The 18612-nt window shown below is 47.2% G+C and overlaps 1 protein-coding gene across 1 annotated transcript in view; it reads right to left on the reverse strand.

Moving 5' to 3' along the window:
* The window catches only part of ITPR1 (inositol 1,4,5-trisphosphate receptor type 1), a 157062-nt gene that overhangs the window by 89618 nt on the left and 48832 nt on the right, over positions 1–18612 (reverse strand). The window contains exons 6-19 of the mRNA XM_017827044.1: positions 17890–17985; positions 16803–16847; positions 13809–13960; positions 12782–12881; positions 12163–12323; positions 11271–11412; positions 10632–10790; positions 9884–10056; positions 9515–9634; positions 8028–8222; positions 5857–6108; positions 3529–3670; positions 2466–2619; positions 1399–1586 (exon numbers count right to left, since the gene is read on the reverse strand). Of these exons, the coding sequence (XP_017682533.1) occupies positions 1399–1586; positions 2466–2619; positions 3529–3670; positions 5857–6108; positions 8028–8222; positions 9515–9634; positions 9884–10056; positions 10632–10790; positions 11271–11412; positions 12163–12323; positions 12782–12881; positions 13809–13960; positions 16803–16847; positions 17890–17985 (2079 nt within the window). The remainder of the gene's footprint in view (positions 1–1398; positions 1587–2465; positions 2620–3528; positions 3671–5856; positions 6109–8027; positions 8223–9514; positions 9635–9883; positions 10057–10631; positions 10791–11270; positions 11413–12162; positions 12324–12781; positions 12882–13808; positions 13961–16802; positions 16848–17889; positions 17986–18612) is intronic.

Raw genomic sequence — 18612 nt, forward strand, 5'->3', positions numbered from 1 at the left:
AGGGTAGAATGGTCTGGATGATCTTTAAGGTCCCTTCCAAACCAAACCATCCTGGGTTTCCACGATTCCAAGAGCTATGCAAATGTTGTCTTACAAATCCCCAGGATTCAGTCATTTTCTCAGTGCTTTCCACGAGCACGATACACACACATAATAAGACATGAGTAAGGTGCTTTGGCAGAGCTTTGCTCCCTCATTACTGCCTGATGCTGGCATCCACACCCCATCCCCCAGGGAAGGAAAGCAGCATTTCCATCTCCATTCTGAGCCAGCAGGAATCCCACAGACATGTGCTGCTGTTCTCCCGGGGTGCTGGGGCACAGGAGCAGGACGTGAGCTGCCAGGAGCCAGGCTGCTCCCATACAGCAGTTACACCAGTTCAGGACTAGCTGGTGCCAGAGTAACCTCCACCCTAGCAGAGGCCACCTTCTCCATGATCTTCCTCTTGAGGAAGGAGATCCAGTGCCAAGAACACTCACAGTTCTCACAGCTTTTGGGGAAAAAGCTTAATGCCAGTTTGAATAGAGCCTGGTAACTGGGGGGATACTGGCACACTGAACTATCCCTCTGCACATGCTGGGCCACAAGAGAAGCTGTGGCTTTAACTAAAATTAGCACTGGTGAAAGGAAGGATTGAAGCCTCCCTGTGTGCTGCATCTGCTGCTGAGGGAAGGGCAGGACCTCACCCCGCGCTCCGTGTGCAGCCTCCCACAGGGCACGGGGAAGGAACACCAGGGATCTCCTGCTGCCTCACATACTCCTGCCCACGAGGCTCTTGCAGCATCATTCTGATCTCCATGAACTCACTGATGAAGTTACTGAGCAGAAAAAGGACTCCTACAGTCAGAGGGGGAAGCTGGATTTCAGGGCAGGAATTCTGCAGTAACCTCTTGATCGAGGCAGTGCCGTGGAAAAGGGAACAAACTGTGTGTGCCCCGAAGACTCAAGAGTGAGCACGTGAGAAAAACCAGACAGAGATGGAAGAGACAGCGAGGTTGGCTAATGTGCATGCTGAAAAAACATGGCAGGCTGAGGGCTGTGCCAAGAGGAATCTCCAGTATCCCCCCCTTCCTTGGGGCACTTGAGATGGCCCTGTAGACTCCAAGAAACTGGTCAGACAGTGGGGTGGAAAATGTCTGCTTCAAGTCAGGTACTTACTGCTAAATCACTGCTAAATATGCAGATGTCTATTGCAAGCTCTTTTCTAATAAATTGTTTCAGTAAAGGCATAATATTGTCACAGGCAAGTTGAGAGCCACATGCCTGACAAGGTCACCTTCTGTAACGCTTTACTGGTGTAAGAGGCACATACCAGGCAGAAATAAATTAAAAGGCAGCAGGACCCTGTTAATGCTTACAGAGAGCACAGAATGCTGCATTAATGCATGTTGCTGGTACCTGAAGTATTTCAATGATCTTCAGCTTGGTGTCCATGACCAGGATGTCCTCCTTCTCCGGCTCACTCTGCTTGACGTTCCCCTCGGGAGCAGCAGCGAGCGGAGTCATGGGCAGGAACCCCCCCCCTCTGAGCACCACCTGGGTCATCAGCTCTCCCACTCCATGGATTGACCTCATCACATTGCTCCCTTCAGAGAAGCAAACAGGTAAAGTTATAATGGTGTAATGGGGCTGCATTAACAGGGCAAGGACCCTCCACATCCTACGGAGAGAAACTGTCTCAACATTACACATCCAAATCCTTGGGACAAAGGGAAGCCAACAGAAGCTCTGCAGTACTTGGAGAAACCCCCTGCCCTTTCCCTCTTCCATTACAGGCATTACTCAGCTTTACAGCCAAGCCAGGGACAGAAAGGAGGAGATTTCCAAGCACAGCATCACCGTCTGGTCCAGGGAGGAGATTGTCCCTCTGCTCTGCCCTGGGGCGGCCTCTCCTCCAGTCCTGGGGGCAGTTTGGGGTATCACAATAAAGGAAACATCTAAAGCTGTTGGAGAGTGTCCAAAGGAGGGACACAGGGGTGGGAAGGGTCTGAGGGGCCACACAAGGAACAGCTGAGGGCACTTGGTGTGTTCTTCAGCTGGAGAAGACGAGACTGAGGTCAGAGCCCAGCAGGGTCTGCGGCTCCTCCCAAGAGGTAGCTCCGACCTCTGCTCTGGGTGAGCAGGGACAGCACCCAGGGAAGGGCTGGAGCTGTGTCAGGGCAAGGTCAGGTTGGATCTCAGGGAAAGGTTCTTCCCCCAGAGGGTGGTTGGCACTGACCAGGCTCCCCAGGGCAGTGGGCACAGCCCCAAGGCTGCCAGAGCTCTGGGAGGGTTTGGACAACGCTCTGAGGGACAGGGTGGGATTGTTGGGGTGTCTGGGCATGGCCAGGGGTTGGACTGGATGGTCCTTGTGGGTCCCTCCCAGCTCAGGATATTCTATGACTTCATGATTCCAACCCACACTGACATTTTGAGACAAACCTGAACCACACAAGAACTTTCTGCCCATCATTTTCCAGCCTTACCTTTGCTTTCCTCGCCTTTTGCCATCTTGGTAATAGGGAAGATGGTAGTGATGTGCACACAGTCTAATATAGCAAGGAGGATTTTGGTTAGTCTGAGGAGGTCACAGAAGTTGTAGAAACCAAAATATATCAGATTTCTGGCTAAGTTAACAACCTACCAAAATAATAATAAAAAGCCTGATTAATACTAAACATTTTGCTTTCACAATCAAGTTGTTCTTAACACAGTGACAAGATCAAGAACCTGGCTGAGTCATATTTCATCACAATATCTGGGAATTCCACAAGACTGTCTAATTCTACATTACATCAGAAAGTTTTTTGCCTACAAAACTGCAATGCCTGGAATAATCTCTGTATCTGCAATTGATATTCTACAGCTACAAAATCAGACCACATTTGTCTCATTACAGAGCAGGTAAGACGGAGCAAGACTAGAGGGAATGTACTGATGATTTTTATCATTATCTTACAAAAAAGATGTTGTAAAGTTTCCCCACAACTCCTCCCCATGCACTGCTTCGAGATCCACACAAAAATATCACACACAGGGCAAATATTTAACGTAGCCCCGTTATGTGAAGTATGTTCCCTCAAATATGTTTTTTTTTAAAGAATATCATGTTTCCTCATATTAATGGTTATTTTGGGAAAGCTATTGCATGGATTTGCTACATCTCCTTTGCACAGACTATTTAATAGGTCAGTAAGTCATAGGACATTCTTGGGGAGCATCACTGTGAGCTCTCAAGGCTCTCTGTGTGCAGACACAGTGTTTAGTTTTTGAGACCACTTATTCCAGTAAGGCCTGATTTTGCCATAACACTGAGAGCACAGAAAGTAAACAAGGCTGCTGCAAATCTAAGACAAACATTCATTGATTGCATTTCAAGAACCATCACTGCAAACTCAGAAACTTGCATGAGGAGAAAGACTCCAGTGGAAAGGAGGAGCCTGCTGAGGCTCAGCACTCAATCTGTGCTTACCAAACTATCTGATGTCAAAAAAAGTACCAACATTCCACCACAAAACAGAAAAGGATAAATCAGAACTGGGTAACTACCTCAAAAGTGAGCTTATTTTTCTCTTTATCAGAGAAAGGGAACCTCTGACACACCACATCTCTTAAATATTCCTCTACAAATTCCATTGTTTGTGCAAATCTCTCCTTAATTTCATCTTTGGAAGTTCCACTGCTATCATAGCTGAAGAGGGAAAAAAAAGAACAAAACAAAAAAGAAAACAAAACACAAAGCTTAGCATGCAAATACACAGGGCTCCTTTCACCAGATACAATTTTTCATTGGCTTGTCAAAAATCTAAGAGAAGTTAAAGGCTGGTAAATAATTTATCCAAACGAAGGAGTCAGGACACTGACACCATAATTTCCTGGCTTTTGCTGTTTTATCCCATATGCTCACTTTGTACTATTTTTAAATGTCTGAGGGGGAAAAAAAAAAAGATAATTTTGTCCCAATAAATTAAAAAAGTAACCTTTATTATTAGAGTGGAAACAATGACAAGTGATGTGCAGCACTGAGGAGAAGGGCTGGCCAAGAGATGCTGACTGGGGATGGTATTTTTCCTCCAAATAAAACCCATCTATATGCAAAGCAGATATTAATATTTAACACAAATTCTAGGGTTTTTTTTTTCTCAGTATGTGCAGAGGGACTTTGAACAAGACAATCCCCACCTTCCCCTAACTCATGTTTCCCTGTTTGATCACTTATCACTGCTGAGCCTCTGCCAGAGCCCAAATCATTTGGGTTTGTGTTCTGGCATTTAAAATTGAGAATTATCTACCGTGTCTCTGTCAGCACAGAAAACCAGGCTAGAAAGGAGGGAAGAAGAAACTACTGAACACCAGCACTAACACACAAGACTTAAATTCCTGGTATGTAACACTGATTTCAGGTGTTTGTTTTCTCCAACAGAAAAAAGCTCTGAACAGCTGAGTGCTATCAATTTTAAATCATTAATTATAAAGAGTTAAAATAAGTGGTCAGGAAACCACGTCCCTGGGTAAGCTGTGGTTTTGTGTAGGTTTGTCACCACTGCAACAAGAGGATTTTCCACTGGAGGTTGAGGAAAGGGACTGTCTCCAGCACCTTCCCCTTGTTTTTGCTGCTGCTGGTGTGAGCTCCCACGAGGACAGTCTGCCCTGAGGAGTCCACACTCTGAGGACACGAACTCCACTTATCCTGGGGAGGTTTAGATTGGATGTTAGGAAAAATGTCTTCATGGAAAGGGCTGTCAAGCTCTGGAAGGGGCTGCCCAGGGCAGTGGTGGAACCCCCGTCCCTGGAAATGTTCAGAAAATGTGGGTGTGGCACTTGGAGACGTGGTTTAGTGGAGAACACGGTGTTAGTGCTGTGTTGACAGCTGGACTTGATCTTAAAGGTCTTCAAACCTTAACAATTCTACGACTGTTCTCTAATCAGACGAGGCAGGAGGAAAGCTGAAACCCTCCTCCCCTGCCTTCCTACCCCAGGGCCAGGTCACACCACCCAAAATCAGACCTGCTCTATAGCCAGTCTTAAAAACAGTGCATCTTGAGCTTCTGGGTGTTTGACTTGTTTTGCAATAGCTGTCTTTAGCCTTTCTGCAAAGTCTATGAATGGTTCTGCTGGGTTTTGTTGTACTCGTGTATATGAAGGTGTAGGTTCGGCTGCCTCAGCGATGGTTTGAATAGCTTGGAAGGCCAGATTTTGTCAAGTGCCCAGTTCATTCATAGGAATCTTGGTTTGGGCCTCACTGGAAATATAGGGTCCCACTCCATAGAGCTTGTCACTGTGACTGCTGGGTGTTTTGGAGACAAACCCCCCCAGCCCCTCAGAGCCGACCCCACACACACAGGGAGGTTACTGACCTCCCAGGAACACGCTGTGGGCGTTTTTGATTTGCTTTACTTCTAAACATAATAATAATAATAATATAATGGCCAGTCTTCACGAGCGAAGATTTGGGAAAGGTCATTAACCCTTCGAGCCTGCGCAGTGGATTTTTTAGGTGAGACGCAGCGTGCACTGAACTGAGCCCACCCTTTAATCCTGAGGTTCATCTGCCGGGGCCGAGCAAGCTTGGACAGTGGCAGTGAGGGTCTCAGGACGTAGGTTTGTTTAGAGTGACCTTCTCTTAGATGGATTGCCTTACAGGGCTGACGAGCTCCATCTGCCCGGGGGGCTGGGAATCGAACCCGGGTCGCAGCGGTGAAAGTGCTGCACCCTAACCACTAGACCACCAGGGGCCCCAACGCCAGTACAAACAACCTATAACAACAATACATAAACAAATGCACAACAACGCCCGATTTTGGGTCGCTCCGGTCCCGCTCCCAAACCCGCCAGCAGCGCCATTTGCTCTCCCACACCACCCCAGCACGGACTTACTCATCGATGGCGATCTCCGAGGGGATCTCGGACCAGAGCCGGGCGTACTTGACGGGGGTCACCTGCTCCTGGGGGTCCCTGTCCACGTGCATGTGCAGCATGAGGCGGCAGAAGGAGGCGCGCAGGTCGTAGGGCAGGTTCTCGTCGGACATGCAGCGCAGGATCAGGTCCACGTCCAGCTGCCCCGAGATCTCGTTGATGGCCAAGTACTGGCGGTCAAGGCACATTCTAGCAAAGAGGTTCAGCTGGTATCTTCAGGGGGGAAAAAAGAAAAAAAAAAAACAAACTTGAAAAAATATTTGTATTTCAGCAAGTTTGAAGTTCACACTTTAATTTCCGGTATGCTGTAAAGTACAGGAGAGGGGTGTGGTACTGATACACTCATGGATTAATAGAAATAGTATTATATTTTCCAGTAATACAAATAATGCTTACTATGGAAAGGACAATGTGCTTATCAAATGGTAACAGTGGAAGAACAGAATAAAAGGAGGCATTGTTTTTCCTGATGAAACATCACAGAATCACTGAACTACAGAATGGAAGGGACCCTCAAGCTCATCCAGTCCCACCCCTGCCGTGGGCAGGGACACCTTCCACTGTCCCAGGTTGCTCCAACCTGGCCTTGAACACTTCCAGGGATGGGGCAGCCACAGCTTCTCTGGGCAACCTGTGCCAGGGCGTCCCCACCCTCACAGTAAATAATAAGCAATGCTCTCTAGGAAAGGTACAACAGAATCCAAACAACACTTTAGGTAACTCAGTTTAAACACTGTATAAGGCCAAACACTTCTTACAGATGCTGAAGTCACAGTTGGTCACTGAGAAAACAACACAGATGGGTAAAGATTCATTAAAAATCAGATGTTTGATTATACAACCACTGAGCTCTGCTGCCTTCAGTGAGAGAATTGGTAAGGAAAAACTGAACTTAATTCCTAATCTTTTCAGTCCATGAACTGACCACAAGCAAGTGGCATTTGAGTTATGCACATCCAACAGGTTGACAATTAACCTCTGGCCATAATGTGATGCCCAACACTCCTGAGTGTTCATACAGGCTGCTGGTCAAGAAAGGAATGTTTAATTGGAAGGAGACTCCTTTCACTCTCAGCACTCCCCATGGAATTTGATTAAATCATATTCTAAACCCTTCTTTTAAGCACGTTTATGAGGTATAATGTAGACTAAAAATAATGAACACTACCAATTATTATGCCAATATATATATACACCAATAATCAACACTACCAATTCTATTTAAAAACAAGTGCAAGGAAAAAAGTATTTTGAAAGTCTATATGATTTAAAAAAAATTTAATTTCAGAGGTCTCCTTTTGAGCTCCAACAGGCCCAAATAAAACCATGTATTAGGAATTCTCCTGCAAGAACCATTTCAATGGAAGAGGTAATGCAAAATAAGATAGCTATTAAAAAAATAATTTAGTACTTTCTGCATTGCCACAATTGAGTCAGTCAAACAACTCCCAGGGGTTTCTAACCCAGACACAGGAATTTGGTCTGGGCTGAAACCTGATCTCACACTGTGCCAAGAACTCAGTGCCTTGTCAAGTCATCTGGAAACATCACTCCATGTCAGACCCTGCTCAAGGCACGGCCTGGGCTGCACAGAGCAGCTCTGCACATCCACCACACAGACCCTGGGGCACGTCCAGAACTTCAGAGTTGTCCTGCTCAGGACCACAGGACCACTGAAGGCTTGGAGAGAAATGCAGAAGGCAGAGAGAACAGCAGTGACTCCTGAAAACCAAAAGCAAAGCCACGTGCACACCCCAACCCTGTTCTTCCCACAAGTGGTTGTTCACCCCAGCTCCCACCTGAACACAATGGACACCACACCTGTGCTCTCCTAAATCCCACTGCCAGGAAACCGAGCAGGAACACGGGCACAAAGTGCTGGGCAAATTCAGCACCTGAAGCCTGAACTCTTTTTTAAATCAGTTTAAACTTGCTCAAGCTGATAACTGGACTTCCCACCACAAATAACTCTGTGCTTTCAGCTCTCACTTCAAAGTGACTTCATCCTCCCTCTCTAAAGGCCATTTTGCCCATGAAACCAGCCCCTTTGTCCCACAGCACACCCTGCAGAGCACAGGGCTCCCCACACAGCCCTGGTGAACTCTGCCAGCCAACTCCTGCGTGGTGTTCACCTGTAGTAGCTGAGCACGTCCCGATCCTCCTTCTGCCCTTCCTTGGCATCCTGGGCCAGCTCTCGGATGCTCTTGCTGCGGATCTCCTTGTTGCTGTCTCTCCAGAACAACCACACCTCTTCCTCGTCTTCTCCAACATCCAGGGCGTTTTCCCCACTTGACACTTCTTCGAATTCGAAGCGGGAGAGGACCAGCCTGCAGGAGGAGGGGGGTCACATCCCACACTGCCAGCACCCAGGCACCCCTTTGCAACGTTTCAGACACCTGCTAAAATGTACTGGGGAGCTACAAGGAACTGATTTTATGATCTCAGCTGCATTCAAAAACATAGATTTTCTTCCTCAACTCTGCCAAGTAAAAGCAGAGCAGTAAAAGCAGAGTAAAAGCAGTTACTCCTGCAGCAGTAGCACTTTACTACATAAAATCATTGAGGCTTATTGTTAAGAGTTTTAGGTTAGAGTGAATTTAGATTATAAACATTCCATTCAGTCTTGAAAAGATGAACATTTCAGCTCCTTTCATTTGAAGAAACTAAAGAAACAAGGAAATTAAAGGCACATGTAACTGACTTTCAAAAACACCTTTGCAGACGTGGTTCAGAGATCATTCCATAGTCCAGGAAAAGATCTGGCAAAGAAAAATACCTTTAAAAAAATTATTAGTTCTGTATCCTGTAAATGCCAATTGGATCAAAACTTTTTTCTGGCTTATGTGGTGGAATAACCAGAAATAAATCACCTGCTGATACTAAAAGGGCTTTTGGGGCTTTTAGTTCTTCAGCAAAGAAAAAAATTGCACATCTGAAAAAACTCAAACTAAATATACAAGGATAAGTAGGAGTAAGTGATGTAGCAACACTGAGTGCTGGTGGAAATAAATACAGCCTTTATGATTTCATGAAGAGAATCAGATGTGCAAGAATACTCTCCCCCGTCTGTGTTTCAAATACTACCTGGCAAAGACCTGCGTCCCTTTCACAGCACCTTGATAATGGTTATCTGTTCTCTAGTGTATATATTGAATAAAGACATCTTTATCAAAGACAAGCAGGACCTGGTGCCTGCTATGAGGCCTCAGCAGTGGCAGGGCAGTGCTGAGAGCTGGAGACCAAGATCCAAACCTCAGAGGGAGGAAGGGGTGGCAGGGATGGATCAGGGTCTGCCCCACTGCCAGCTGAGCTCCGTCCTGAGCTGATGGAGGCCAGGCTGGAGCCCAGAGCAGGATCAGGCCCAGGGGAGCTTGCACCCCTTCCTGCAAAGCCTGTCTCCTTTGGATCAACCATGAGACAGCTCCAAGATTTCTGCCTGCAGGGCTGAGAACACCCCTGACAGACGTTTGCTGTCGTCAGTCCCCGGCTCCCCTGTGCTTGAAGAGGACCCCGCACACAATTCCCTGCTTCCTCTAGACGTGCCAGCAGAGTGCTCAGCTTTGAAGCACCTTCCTTCTGTTTCACACCAGGAAAACCAGCTCTGCAGGCATTAACTTACTTGGTTTCAATGAGAATGTCTGCATTGGCTGGATTCAGCACAGCTTTACAAATCAGCTCCTGTGTCACCGGAATAGACTTGTTCATGGAAACGCACAGATCAGAGAGGTAATCCAAAAACCTGGTGGGAAACATGAGCCAAAGGGGTATCAATCACTGGGGAGATCTAGACTGAAGCAATCTCCATTTCAGGAAGAAAACAGTCAGAGCTCCATTTGAACAGTGCAGAGCAGGAGTGCTGCCCGAGGGGAGAAGGAATGGAGTGTCAAAACAGAAGGAACTAGCTGTGCTTCCTTCTGAGCAAGCTGGCAGGTACAGACTTTCCTCAGAAGGAAAAGGGTAATTACATACTCAAAAGTGCAGCTCTCACCTGGGCTCCCTATTTTTCCTCACGAGACTCACGAAGGTGTCAATCTCAGCAGCTGTGATGTGCTTCTCCAGGAGCTTGCGGTTGTTGTGGAGCAGGGCTGTGATGGTGTCCTCGGCCAACACGTCGTAGCCAATCTGCTTCTGCATGAAGCCAAACTGCTTGGCAATGTATTCCTTCAAAACACAGAGGGAAGGAGGAAGGGGTTGTAACTAACCCTCAGAATTTAAAACAATAAGAGAAAACAGTAGGATGTTCATCAATACCAACATCCCAGGGAGCGAATGGATTAGATCCAAACTGTTCTTTTGAAAGAAAGCAAATGACAGACAAATTTAACACCTCCCTCCCTCCCAGGCTAGATACCAGCAAGGCAGCTATCCTTATCTGAGTTTGTTTTTAATACATGGCAACAAAACTGAGCAGCCTTGATTCACAGGACAACTTTCAGTGGAGTCTGTAGTAAGCGAGAGCAAAGAAAGTCTTGTAATTCACCTGGATGTGACAACTAGAAATCTAGAAATTCTGTTGTTTTCTTAAATCCCACTTGGAACCAGTGCTAATTACATTATAGTCTCTGGGAGAGATGAAAAAATCAAGATTGGATAAAGCTGAGCCATCCCAAAACCTCTTGCTGACTGTACAACCAAGCACAGCAGAGCAGGGTTTCATTAACAGGATGCAGCCTTTCTTTTTTTCGGAACACATGAACAATGCTGGTGCCATTGAACACGACAGACATATTTCCAACCTGATTCTTCCTGTAGTCCTGCTGGGAGTGCCTGAGCACCCTGTAGCAGAGCCTGCAGATGTGCCTGAAGGGCGCGTGGCGCTGGTCCCCCAGCTCCTCCAGCCGCAGCATCGGCCCATCGCCGCTGTCCGTGAACGGCGCCTGCAGCAGCTTGAAAATCTGGATGGTCATTAAAAACAAAGACACAGCCCCATGAGGCACTGCCTTACCTGGGTAAAAATAGTGTAAAAGCAGTGTCTTTAAATATCTAAAGGTACATGAGAAATCCATGGCAGTCACCAAGCTTCTGGGCCGTGGAGCAGCCTGGACAGAAGATGTTGGTCACCTTCATCCAACACTATATACTCTAATTTTTCCTTCTGGCAACAGTGGGCCTACAATCCCACTCCCCAGAGCCTGCTGAAAGCTGGAAATTCAAAGGATCTTTTAGTCCAAATAAATTGGGACCAAAATTTCATAGAACCACAAAGTGGTCTGAGTTGGAAGGGTCCTTAAAGCTCATCTCATTCCACCCCCTGCCATGGGCAGGGACACCTTCCACCAGCCCAGGCTGCTCCAAGCCCCCTCCAACCTGGGCTCTATTAACAAGTTCCCTTTTCCAAAAACCCTTCTTGTAGGCAGAGTTTAGAGACAGCCCACCTGCTTTAGAATATTCTGTTCTCTCATCAGCTTTTGCCGTTCTCTGTTAGGTTTAGAAAACACCACTTCGAGGACATCTTGTCCAGAATTAGTTCCACCAGTAACAAAGTAGACCAAATCCTCCAGCAGTTTGGTAACAGATCTACAGAAAAGCCAGAAGTTGTTAACACAAGACTGCAAATTCTCTGTGTTAAAAGAACAATGCCAGGGTAAGTTTACACAGCTTTCTAAATGCTAAGTGAAAAATGAGCATCAATTAGAGACTGGATGAAGCTCAGAGGTTTGTACAGAACTTCAAATTAGGAACTAATGCTCCCCCATTGCTACAGCCTCAGGGTCCAACAGCTAAACAGGAGCAGCAGTAAGACAACAATATCACTTCAGGGCAACTCTACTCTTGCCAAGTTCTATTTGGCAGCTCTTTCAATTGTCAGAAACAATAAATCAGGTGATAATCTCTGCCAAGGCCAAGTAAAAGGCCTTGGCTGTGGAAGCACACGGGCCCTGGTCTGACACAGCCACCTCTGTGCTCTTTTTGTGTGGCCACATTTTCACGGACACAGTCAGAGGATTTGCAACAAGTCATATGTTCAGTCTTCACAAAATGGATTAGGAATTCCCACACTCAATTTGCAAAGGTATGCTGGGGATTAGTCCCCCAAGCTCGCAACATTTCTCATGCTCTCACTTCACAGAGGACAGGGGGGGCTGGACAGACCAGGCCTGAGAAACTCCACTGTCCACACGACAACAATGAAACCACCAGTTTTTTTAAATCTCATCAAGGAGGAAACCAAATCCCTCTTCTATTGCATACACAGATAGAATTTTCAAAGGAACAGTTACTGAGTAAAGGAAGCAAACTATGTGAACCCAATTCTGCTTTCCTTACCTTCTTTCATTCTGGGTTATTGTTCCCTTTTCCAACTTGCCAGCAATGGAACCTAAAACCTTACTTGCATCATTTGCAAAATCCAAGTCCCGAACCTCTGCAGGTGACACTGGTACTATAGCAAAAGCTTCTTTGTCCTCCTTTACTGGAGAGGTACCAATCTGAAACCCAGACAAGTTTTATCATCAAACCCCAGGGCAGGAACAAAGCTGTGGTTCACACACCCGGTGATAATGAAACAGGAGGAAAGCCCCACCCTGCTCACACAGCATGAGACTACTGCTCAAGCCAAACTTTGAGAACACTACCCCTCTGTGCAAGCTCAAAGCTGCTCCTAAACCCAGAGAAATAGCAGGTGAGATGGCAAAACGTTGTTGTACACAGTGGTAAAAACATCCTCCTGACGATGACTGTTGTGCAGTGGACATTGAACAGCATAACTGGTAAACTACCACAAAACTGAGCCTTTAAGAGCAAGTGTTTTGCATGGGCACTGGTCACCACTGTTACATGCTTGGTGTGTGACAGACCCAGCCCAGGGACTGGAACTCCTGCCAACATCACCTTTGTGGAAACACAGGAATCAAGGGATGTGCTTGCATAAAGTAACAGAACTTACTTTAAGCATCACGGGTTTCTCCTCTTCTTTATCAATAGGGATATTGGTGCTGTGAACCCAGGTGTTGGTGCAAAGGTGCCTGAGCCTGACATAGGAGTTCCTGAAAGAAAGCCAAGAGTTCCAGAGCGTGAGTCAGCTCCCCAGCCAGGGAATCTTCACATTGTTCGGATTGCGAGATGTTGGCAGGAACAAGTGGAAAAGAAGCGTCATCCCCATCCATGCTGCACACCACAACAGGAATAACATTCTTCTTGCCTCAGTTCATTCTATAAATTCACCTCAGGAAGTCTTCTGTAGCGAAACAGATTCTGCTTTAAAACAGAACCACATCCACATTGTGGTGCTGTAACTCAGCTGCTGCACAGCAACAAATTAAACCTCTTCCCATCCTCACATTTCCACTGATAGGGTGTATCTGAGCTGCCAGCTTCCTCCCTCACCCTTGGAGCTTTCAGCCCAGAATTCCTTGGTATCTTTATTTTGGAGTATCTGGTTTAGAGAGTTGCTACAGTAATGAAACAAATTTGCTGTGCTTTCTCAGTGGGAACAGACAGCAAAGGGACATCATGCAGATCGTGTGTCTTTGAAGGGTTCAACATCTTATAAGCAGGAAGATGTACCATATGAACAGTAAAGAACATGTAAACAACAGAGAATGAAGTGCTAAATACTTGATATTAGATCTTAACTAGCTTAATACAGACAGGTCACAGGAAAGGCTTGACAGGACACCCAAGGCTTTTAGTCCCAGGCCGTTCCCTGACAAGGAAGTCACTTAATCTCAATTTTCCCATCTATAACACGATGTTCTCATCATAACTCATTTGTAAAGTACTCATAACTCAATTTTAAAGTATTAAAGTGAAGCTTCAGGCATTTTTTAAGTATCTTTACAATGACCTGAGGAAGAACTTAATTCCGAAGGATAAAAGCAAACAGCGTGAGGCGGCTGTAACTGCACAGAAGGCCCCGAGCTGCAGAGCAGAGCGAGCTGCAGAGCAGAGCGAGCCGTGCCCGTGGGCCGTACCTGGGGACGAGGCTGTCTCCCCCGCGCAGGGTGGTGGGGTCCAGCTCGAAGATGGAGGAGATGTCGTTGCCCTCGGGCACGGACACCAGGGAGTAGGCCATCTTCTCCTGGGCGCGCGGGCCCCGCCGCGCCGCGTCCTGCTCGGGGTCCAGCTGGGAACGACACCCCCCACCCCGGTCAGGCCCGGCCCCCAGAACCACTGCCCAGCCCCAAACACCTGGGACTGCAGACGTGGCTCTGCATCACCAGGCAGAGCTGCAGGACACGGGGCACACGGGCGGCTGCTCCCGCCGAGCACTCTCTGCTTCCCCCGCTGCAGCTGGGGAGGATTTCTGGCTCACCACCACGGCAAACCCCACACCACGGACATTGTATCTCACACACAGTGCCAGAAGGGACAAGAGCCCCCAGCCACTCGCCCCACACACACTGGGAACTCTGACTCTGGTTTCAGGTGACCCACATCTGCTGAGATCCCCACCCCTGACACCACCAGCTCCTCACACAGATTGCAATTATCCCTCTAACAAAGTAATTAGTGAGCTGCAAATATAAAAGACCCCACACACAATGCACCAACAGTCTTGCTGGGAAATAACCACCTTCAGCAGCAAAAATGGGACTGGCATCTATCAATCCCAGGCAAGAGAAACAAAGAGCTAATCAAGGGGTTGGATGTCTTGCTGTTCACACTATGGCCTGTGGTGCTCTCAAGCACGTTACAAGGGCCATGGCACCAAAGGGATCTTTATTCCCAAGGTGCTGGCAAATCACCAGCCCCCTTCAACAAAATAAAGATACTGACACCAACTGGACAAATCCCTGGCTTTTCAGATGAAAGGACACGAGGGTAGGAAAAAATGAAGACGCACTAAGAAAAAGGAACAACAACTTTCTCCAAAACCTTCCCTAGGGCACTCCCAGCCATCACTAGTCCATCAGTGTCTGGCACACAGGAGCCAGTTGTGCATCTCCACCCTGGATGCAATTTTCAAGGTGATTTATCAGTTTCTCTGGGATGGTGGTACCAGTGGAGGGAGGCACCCAAAGCAGTCAGCACTCAGTCTCTGTCTTTCACAGTCCTGGTGGAAGGCACTGCAATCCTTAAACATATGGGAAAGGTATCCAGTGTTGCTTGTGCCTCAGGATACTCTGAAGTTCACATATTTGCAGTCAATGAACTTGGCTGCAAAGCAGTGACATTTCAAGTCTGATTTTGCACATGGGAACAGGCAGCTATCTGTATGGAACAGAAATACACTTTGGGAGTGTGCCTTCGAGGGAAGAAGCAACTCCAGGAGTCCATCTGGAGGCTTCACACCGGGAGAAATTCGCTCACTTGGAACAAATTCTCCGAATTTCAGCCGTCTCCTCATCCCCACAGCAAGGGGATGGAACACAGCAAGGAGCACAGCTGAGCTGTTCTGCTTTCAGTTTGTACTCCAGGACACAACTGGTCACTTCTTGAAACTGTGGCAAAACTGAACAGTGAACCAGAAAGTAGGAAATGGGGCAATTTAGGGAGCAGTGAAACTTCAACCCCAAGGCTGTGACAACAGCAGTCCCCTTTGCTGCTCGAAGGCAGAACTGGCACCTCACCCGTGCCCATTTAAACCCCTTCTGGTACAGCTCCCTGAGGGATAAGGAGAAAACAATAAGACACAGAGCTGTGCACAGGAACCCTGCAGACAGCTCACATTTGGAGCAAGCTGGAGTTTGGATAAACTTGGATAAAGCAGCCTACATCCTCCTGTCAGTAGTAAATGTTAGAGGATGTGGTGATTTCATGTCAGAACTGAATTATGTGCTCCTGATCCTGTTCTTTCTGGTCTATTTTTGCCACCTAGTGGTAAAGAGACAGAGCAGGGAAAAGTCAGGAGAGCTCTGAGTGTATCAATGTTATCACTGCACATCAGAGGAGGATGGATGTCTACCTGAAAGATATCAACACTGATTAACTTCCAGAAGTTGAGCCAACAAAGTAGCTCAATATTGGATCCCACTCCCACCCCCCTCCCAAACAAAAGCTGTGGGTGGGTTTTTGTTCATATTTTTAGTATGTTTACTGCAGTTGAGCAGCCAAATGCCACTAATCAGGATAACAGCTCAGTATCTGGGGGCAAGGGAAGCGTTTTAACGGCCAGGCTCCAATGACAAATCCTTTTAGGAGGAAAAATCCAGCCTGCAGGATTTCAAAGCATCACATTCATCTCAAAGAGGGGAGGAGTAGCTCTTTGTCATCTCCAAACGGAGCAAATCTTCCATAATACAGGATAAGTGACCAAGAAAGCTGCATAAGCCTATGATCAAACCCAACTAAAGAAACATAATCCACAATGGAAAGTGCTGTTCCAGTTTTCTCTGTTTTCAGTGCTGGTTCCCTTTGACACCAAAGAGAAGCTTCTGTCAATTACAAAGCATCACACACTCCATCTTTGACACAACATTTACTGACACCACCACAGACTTGCTTTCACAGGAAAATCAGAGGAATGGCACTCAAATCACCCTCATTCCTGCTCTCTAGACCCGTTATCCTGTTTTCCTGTGACAAGTACAACGAGAGGGAATTTGTTTCTTAAACAAGGAGGTCAGACAAGTGACAGGCACAGCACCGTGGGACATCCCCTCAGGGACACTTCCCACCTGGTGTCAGCTGGAGCAACTTGCTTTTCAGACCCACTCAAGACAGTGCTTCAAGGAAACAAAGGTTTAAGAAGCAGAAGACAGAAAAAGAGATGCCACAAAGGGGGGAGGCGAGGGGGGGGTTCAGGTAATGTGTAAATTCAGCTGCAAGTACATTGCTCTTCTCTAAAGCCTAATCCAGTTAATATCCACTCCTCTGGACAGGCCTTAAGAGCCTTCACAGCATCCTCAGGGTTTTAGTTTCTTCACTACCAAGCCTGGCCTAGCTCTGCACTGCCCAGGTAAACCCTGGGCCTGTGCCAAGCCCTCCTCAACCAGGGGCAAGATCATATTCTTGCCTATACTTACTGAGGATTGACACTCCAGGTCATCTTCCTCATAGTCAGGGTTTACCTGATGAAACAGAACCACAGGCACGTCAAAACTCCAGCACAGGTGGAAGTGGGAAACAACCTCAGCACCAGCTAAACTCATGTTGTTAAAAATCCCTGCACTGCCACAGCTCCACCAGCCATGCAGGACACACTGCCCAAACCCAGCACAGCTCATCAGGCCCAAAAATTCAGAATTAAATAGTCTGCGAACACGCAGAGAGATTTAGTCGTTCAGGATAATCACTACAGGAGCAAGAGTAGAGAGTTAACAAGTTTATGTTTGGGGTTTTTTTAAATTCCAAGTGGAATTTCCAACTAGAAATTAAGTGGCTGGGCAGAAATCTTTTAGAACAAACACTATTCTAACCAGAGATCAGGTGAGCCATTTCCTCTGGTATATTCTTGCATGATGTAAGACCATGTTTTTGGTTTGGCTGATTAGAAACCGCAAGATTTACTGGAAAAGCTCTACTGGAAAAGCTCACTACTGAAAAGGATTTTCAAGTGTGCATGTGACAAAATGCCGCTGGTTTTCCAATCTGCTTATCAGATGAATATAAAATGGGATATTTTCTTTATCTGCAGTTCTTTCACACTGGTGTTAAGTCTGGCTGTATTTTCATTTTATACTCAGTTCTACAATTCTGCTCAAAAATCAGTGAATCAAGAGAAATTATCAACAGTTGAATTCATTTTCTCCCCAAAGGCTCTCAGCCATTTACCATTTATTCATCTGTTAATAAAGTCATCTTGATTCTACTGCCCACATGACAGGATACTATTTAGTGTCTATTCTCTGCAGGAGAAGTTACTGCCTCTAGAATTCGTACAGGAAGTAAAATCAGCTCCAGACTACCCCAGACCATGGTATTCTTTGAAGTGTCTTTCACCTCATTTTCAGCCCTTAGCATCTACTTCGGCATTGACCCGAACGACCCCAACGCCGCTGTCCCGCTCCCCTCCCCGTGTCTGCTTTTAGGGCAGGAAATGACAGGTTTGCAGAAGGTGTCAGAGGCAGGAAAGGCTGTGTGAGGGAGGGCAGGGCCCCTCGGCCCCCGTACCTCTGCTGCCAGGTAGTGCCCGGTCGCCAGGTGCTTGAACCTGAAGAGGCTGTTCCAGTATCCGGCGCCGCCGCGGCAGGGATCGTGCTGCACCACCTGCCAGGGGGAAACCACGGTCAGGGCACGGCACAGAGCCCTCCAACAGCACCCACCTCACTGCACGGGCAGCTGGGAGCAAACAGAGCTCCAGGACAGGCAGACCCACCGTTCCCCCCTGGACACACAGAGCAGCCCATGCCCTGAGCCGGCTGCCACGAGTTCAGTTTGTCCATCGCAGCAGGAAGGTTACAGTGCAGGCTGGCAGAGAAGGAATTCAAGAAGGTGCTTTACATCTACATGTGGTGCCAGGTCTTTAAACACTTCCTAAAGCAATGCAACAAATCCTTTACTCCTTCTGGTCTAACTGATTTTTGACTATTTCAAAGCGGGTGAGGGAAGACACCGGGAAATATTTCCAATGCAGCTGAACAAAAGAAGAACAGTTCTATTTACTCCCTAACCCCTGGGGCAGGCAGAGCCTCCATCACCTGATGATCTGTTACCTCGTATCGGGTGCCTGTGGATACATCTGCTTCCTTAGGGAGGACCCATCACAGCCCAGCTGTGTCTGGCAGAGCAGGGCTACCTCACCTGTGCCCACATTTGCCACCAGGTGACTGCACACACTGCACAGTCACCACAGACTGATGTGCTGCACCATGTCCAAGTAATGTGCATTAGAGT

This window comes from Lepidothrix coronata, unplaced genomic scaffold (assembly GCF_001604755.1).
Source record: "Lepidothrix coronata isolate B3197 unplaced genomic scaffold, Lepidothrix_coronata-1.0 Scaffold134, whole genome shotgun sequence".
NCBI lineage: Eukaryota > Metazoa > Chordata > Aves > Passeriformes > Pipridae > Lepidothrix > Lepidothrix coronata.